General features: G+C 36.6%; 1 protein-coding gene across 1 annotated transcript; it reads left to right on the top strand.

Annotated features, from left to right (window-relative positions):
* The first annotated feature begins 396 nt into the window (after positions 1 to 396).
* On the top strand, positions 397 to 3,988 carry LOC134248362 (protein mono-ADP-ribosyltransferase PARP15-like). Its single transcript, XM_062730766.1, has 8 exons — positions 397 to 581; positions 913 to 1,243; positions 1,326 to 1,608; positions 1,733 to 1,821; positions 1,917 to 2,156; positions 2,303 to 2,533; positions 2,697 to 3,405; positions 3,611 to 3,988. Exons 1-8 carry the CDS (start codon positions 445 to 447, stop codon positions 3,871 to 3,873), a joined length of 2,283 nt encoding a protein of 760 aa, XP_062586750.1. The 5' UTR covers positions 397 to 444; the 3' UTR covers positions 3,874 to 3,988.
* Positions 3,989 to 4,542: the final 554 nt, after the last annotated feature.

Genomic DNA, 4,542 nt, shown 5'->3' with positions numbered 1-4,542 from the left:
TCCCTTCGTGGAAATTTTCATCTACTTTTGGTTTAAATTTCCATCAACTTTGCCTACCAAGAGGAAGACTGACAAGGTAAATTGGAAGTATTTGTTATACGATCATATGTTTGTTGTTTTCTTTTTAAATTTTGATAACGAAAGTACATTTTTAAAATGTTAAATTAACATACACGTATCATATTTCTTTTTTATCTAGAAATAACGAGAGTCAGAAAAGTCAGAAATAAACAGATTTTGTGATATAAAGTTTTAAACGTATTTCTTTTTACCTCTTATTTATCTGAAATGTCTGTTGAATAACACATTATTAGCTGCTAAAACTAAATAATATCAGTAACTACATTGTAGCATATGAAAGTTTTGGAGATCGAATATAGAAGGAAGGAATGCAATTTGTCAAATAGTTTGTTTATTTCAAAATTTTTCTAGTGGAATAATAAAATGGCGCGAAGGATAACCAGATCAGCATCGTCCGGAAATCTGCTAGAAGCAGACGACGGAACCTCGAAAGCGCCACCTCTTGACGAGGATGATGACCTGAAGAGTAGTTTTCTCCCTGGCTTACTAGGGAGAAGGAAGTGAGTATTCAAATATGTGATAAGGTGTGATAACATAACCTTGTATTTTTTAGATTTTCTATCTCATCTTTATGCTCTGTTGTAAAATATTCGAACCCTTCTCCCCTCCTACCGCACCCCCTCTGAAAAAAAGAACGCTTGAAATATTTTACTTGAATTTCTGAAATTCAAGTAAAATATGAAATAAATTTGTTTAGAGGAAAACATTTGTGAAATAGAATGCCCTTAACACCAAGAATTAAATGATTATGAAGGATCATATGAAAAAAAAAAGTGTACATTGTTACGTTTGTGAATTTTCAGATGAGCGGATATCTCGTTTATATTACAGGAAAAGACTTCCATCTGAAAAGCCAAAGGATTGCCAAGCAAGGATTGGGTGTGTAAAGGTCACTTTGAAAAAAGGGTTAGTTTACGAAGAGGAAGTTGACGCAATTGTCAACAGTACTTCACAAACATTAACACTGGACGCAGGAAATGCCTCGCGAGCAATGTTACAAAAAGCTGGACGCTCTATTCAACAGGAATGCACGCGAAAATATCCGGACGGAATCAAGTTTGGAGAACTGGCAGAAACTGGAGGCGGAGAGTTGTACTGTGGATATATATTCCATGGATGTCTGAAGTACTGGAGAGCAGAAGAAAGCAACTCAGTGGAACAAGTAGGTGTATACCTTAAAATACCAGAATATGGAATCTTAAAATGTCCTTTGCATCAAACGATAAAGATTGCTTTTTCTCCAGACTCTTACAGATCTTGTAACCAAGTGTCTTGAGAGGGGAGATCAATTGCAGATTAATTCGATCGCCATTCCTGCACTGGGCACAGGTTTTCTACAGTTTCCTGCTAAAGTCGTTGTTTGTCGTCTGCTTCAATGTGTAAAAGACTTTGAAATGAGACATAAATCAACGACTGTTAACGATATACGCTTCGTTATATTCCCTAAGGATACCAAAACGTTTGAAGACTTCGAAAATGAATTCAATCGTTATTCGTATACTATATACCAAAAGCCAACTTCGCAAGGTAATTGTTTTGCACAAGATTCCACCTTATCTAAAATCTTGAATGTTCATATCTTTGTTTAAATGTTTTTTTTTTTCATCGTAAGAAAAGGAAAATCTCGATTTTTATGTAAAAATCTTCACAGGAGTTTTACCTTCCAAACCAAAAGATATTGAATGTACTCTTGATAATCTGACGGTGAAGCTTGTCTCTGGATGTCTAGTGGAACAAAAGGTATTTTATTTCAATTTATTTTAGATGACTAAAAATACCTCCTTTTGTTTGTTTTACTCCGAATAAGATGATTGGCCTTGTTCTCTATTTTCTAGGTTGATGTCATTGTTGAGGCCCTACCTCCATATGGAAAGCCTGGGTCCACCAGATCGTCTAGAGCCATCGTTAAGGCTGGTGGTTCCGGTATAGAAAGGGAATTCACCAAAGCGTTCCCGGTGGGGATAGACGTAGGTGATGTCGAATCCATCGGAGGTCATAATATTCAAAACATTAAAAAGGTGTACTTCGGGGCCCTGCCAAGGTATACTGTTAAGGAAGGGGATCAAAACCAGCAGGTAAGGCACTGTTTGGATTCCTTCATTTTGACTCTGCTCTTTTCATTTAACTTTCAGTCAGTTCCTCCTCTTTTCTGAATCCCTAAATAGCCTGGGTGTGACAATCTTCAATATTGAATATTATAAAACCTTTCTCATATTTACAGGCACTGGTATTAATGGTTCAACTTTCTTTGATGAAGCTACAAGAAGATGGTTATAAAACCATTGCAGTTCCAACACTTGGTGTTGGAGACTTTAAATTTCCTCCGAGGATATCGGCAATGAAAATCTTTTCTTCTATCAAAGAATACAACACAGCCAACAGGGACTCAAAAATAGATATAGTTTATGTAGTAGTAGACGTAAGAGATTCAGAGTTTCTAAATATATGGAAGGTATGTTGACAAAACCTGTAGGATTTTAGACTTAAAATTTTTAAGGATTTATCTTTTTCTTACGTTCTATTGCACCGCATATTTAATTGTTACGTATGGAATAACGATACAGTAGTATTCTAGAAACATGATTTATTAAATATCACCCATTTCTGTTTTACAGGAATTTGGCAGAGAAATAATAAAGATAGCACCTCCGAAGATGAAAAATAAGGCTCCAATAATAATAGAACCAAAACCCAAACCTCCACCTGTTCGGGGGTCACGTGACTGGTTCTCCATGATGTACGAGGAGGAGCTTTGTGTTCCGTCCTACTGGACTGATTTTAAAGGGGGAGAAAAGATCAAGGTCTGTAAACGACGGAACAGACGACATCCGTACAGCCTTGTCAACGTCGACCAGAATACAAAGGATCTGGTCGTTAACATCGTAGAAAAGACTTGGGAATCTCACAATGTAGGAAAAGGTGCCGATGCAAAGGGATTGGATATGCTTTTCTATAACAATATTCGAATTACTAAAGTAGAACGTGTGGAGAATCTAGATTTATATGAGAGTTATGTTCAGGAAAGACAAAGGTTTTTTGACAAAGCAAGAGCCAGAGGCGGTCCATTTCCTTTAGGAACTCTTCCAAAATCATCCGGCGAAATCAAAACTACCTCTATTCTGAAGTCAAACAAAACCAGCACTTCTTTTCTTTCAGACATTTATCCAGAAATTAATGAACATTACGTTTTTCACGGGACATTAGCAGAAACTTTAGATTCTGTTCTGACACAAGGATTAGATTGTAGAATGTCTAGAGGCACCGCTATGTTTGGACAGGGGGCATACGGTGCCGAGAGTTCAACAAAAGCTGATCAATACGTAGGTATGTACGTGTAACCCATTACGTTTCTTTCTTCTCTATCGTTCGTCTTATTCTCATTCCACATCCTGAATATGATTATTTTCTTATTTTACCTTTTCTGCGTGTATTTTATTTATCTTTTGTGGTATGCTACTTCTCTTATTTACATAATGAACATTGTTTGAAACACCACTCTTTAATTAAGAAGTTTGGTATTCTTATGCAGACAAGAAAGAAAACAGAAAGAAAATTCCTCATCAGATGCTGCTAGTTCGGATGTGTTTGGGAGACGTATGTCTGTATGATTTCCCTGTAGCTCACAGACGAGCGCCGTGTAAAAAGTGTAGAAAGGACAACTGCACTACACACAAACCTAAAGACTTCTATGATTCTGTTGTTGGGGATGGGAAGTGGTTATTCCGGGAATTCATTGTGTATGACAAGCGTCAGACATACCCTGAATATCTCATCACCTACGAACGTGTATAAAACTTCACCATACTCTTTTTTCAATCCTGAATGTGTTGACAAGAAATTGAAAATTACAACTGAGTCTGTTCATTTGAATGAAGCAAAATTTATTTAAAAATCTACATAAAAATAAATTACTCGAAATGAAAAAAAAAACTACAGAGTATTCTGCTTTTCATATTTGGGTTTTTATATGACTAAGGATGAGGCCATCTTTAAAAATGGTTTGCCCTCTCCCGACAGACTGGCTAAAAGTGACCCAACTAAAAACTTTGTTCAAACCTTCAAGAACACGATATTTTTTCTGCTTAAGCCAACAGATTCCCCCCTACCTACCGACACAATTTTGGTGAGTTGGGAGCGAGCATTCAAACGCTTTTTATAGATGGCCTGACGAAGGCCAAATAAGAAATAAACCACCTGAGAGAAACATGAGACAGACCCTGTGGTGTCTATATGTCAAGCTGACTTGCATATATCTAACTGACATAATATGTCATATTATGAATGGGAGTATCTATTGCAGTGGAGGCCATCTTTAAAAAAATGTTTGCCTGCCCACTCCCGACTCAAGGTAAAAAAAAAAAGGATCGATAGGTAGTTGGGTAAATCTGTTTCCAGAAAATTTTGAAATATTTGTTGACGGGATGAAATAACTGAGGAACAAACGCAAAAAATATTGTGGTT

Source organism: Saccostrea cucullata, unplaced genomic scaffold, assembly GCF_032062105.1.
Source record: "Saccostrea cucullata isolate Sc308-1 unplaced genomic scaffold, CSIRO_AGI_Scuc_v1 ctg9622, whole genome shotgun sequence".
In the NCBI taxonomy this organism is placed as follows: domain Eukaryota; kingdom Metazoa; phylum Mollusca; class Bivalvia; order Ostreida; family Ostreidae; genus Saccostrea; species Saccostrea cuccullata.
Note: the sequence above shows the minus strand (reverse complement) of the source record. Positions and strands in the feature narration are given on the sequence as shown.

Excerpts from the sequence above, each read along its gene's own strand:
- LOC134248362 (XM_062730766.1), top strand. The coding sequence starts at position 445 with ATGGCGCGAAGGATAACCAGATCAGCATCGTCCGGAAATCTGCTAGAA. Across the intron at positions 1,822-1,916 it reads GATGTCTAGTGGAACAAAAG|GTTGATGTCATTGTTGAGGC; the intron begins GTATTTTATTTC and ends TCTATTTTCTAG. Across the intron at positions 2,534-2,696 it reads AGTTTCTAAATATATGGAAG|GAATTTGGCAGAGAAATAAT; the intron begins GTATGTTGACAA and ends TCTGTTTTACAG.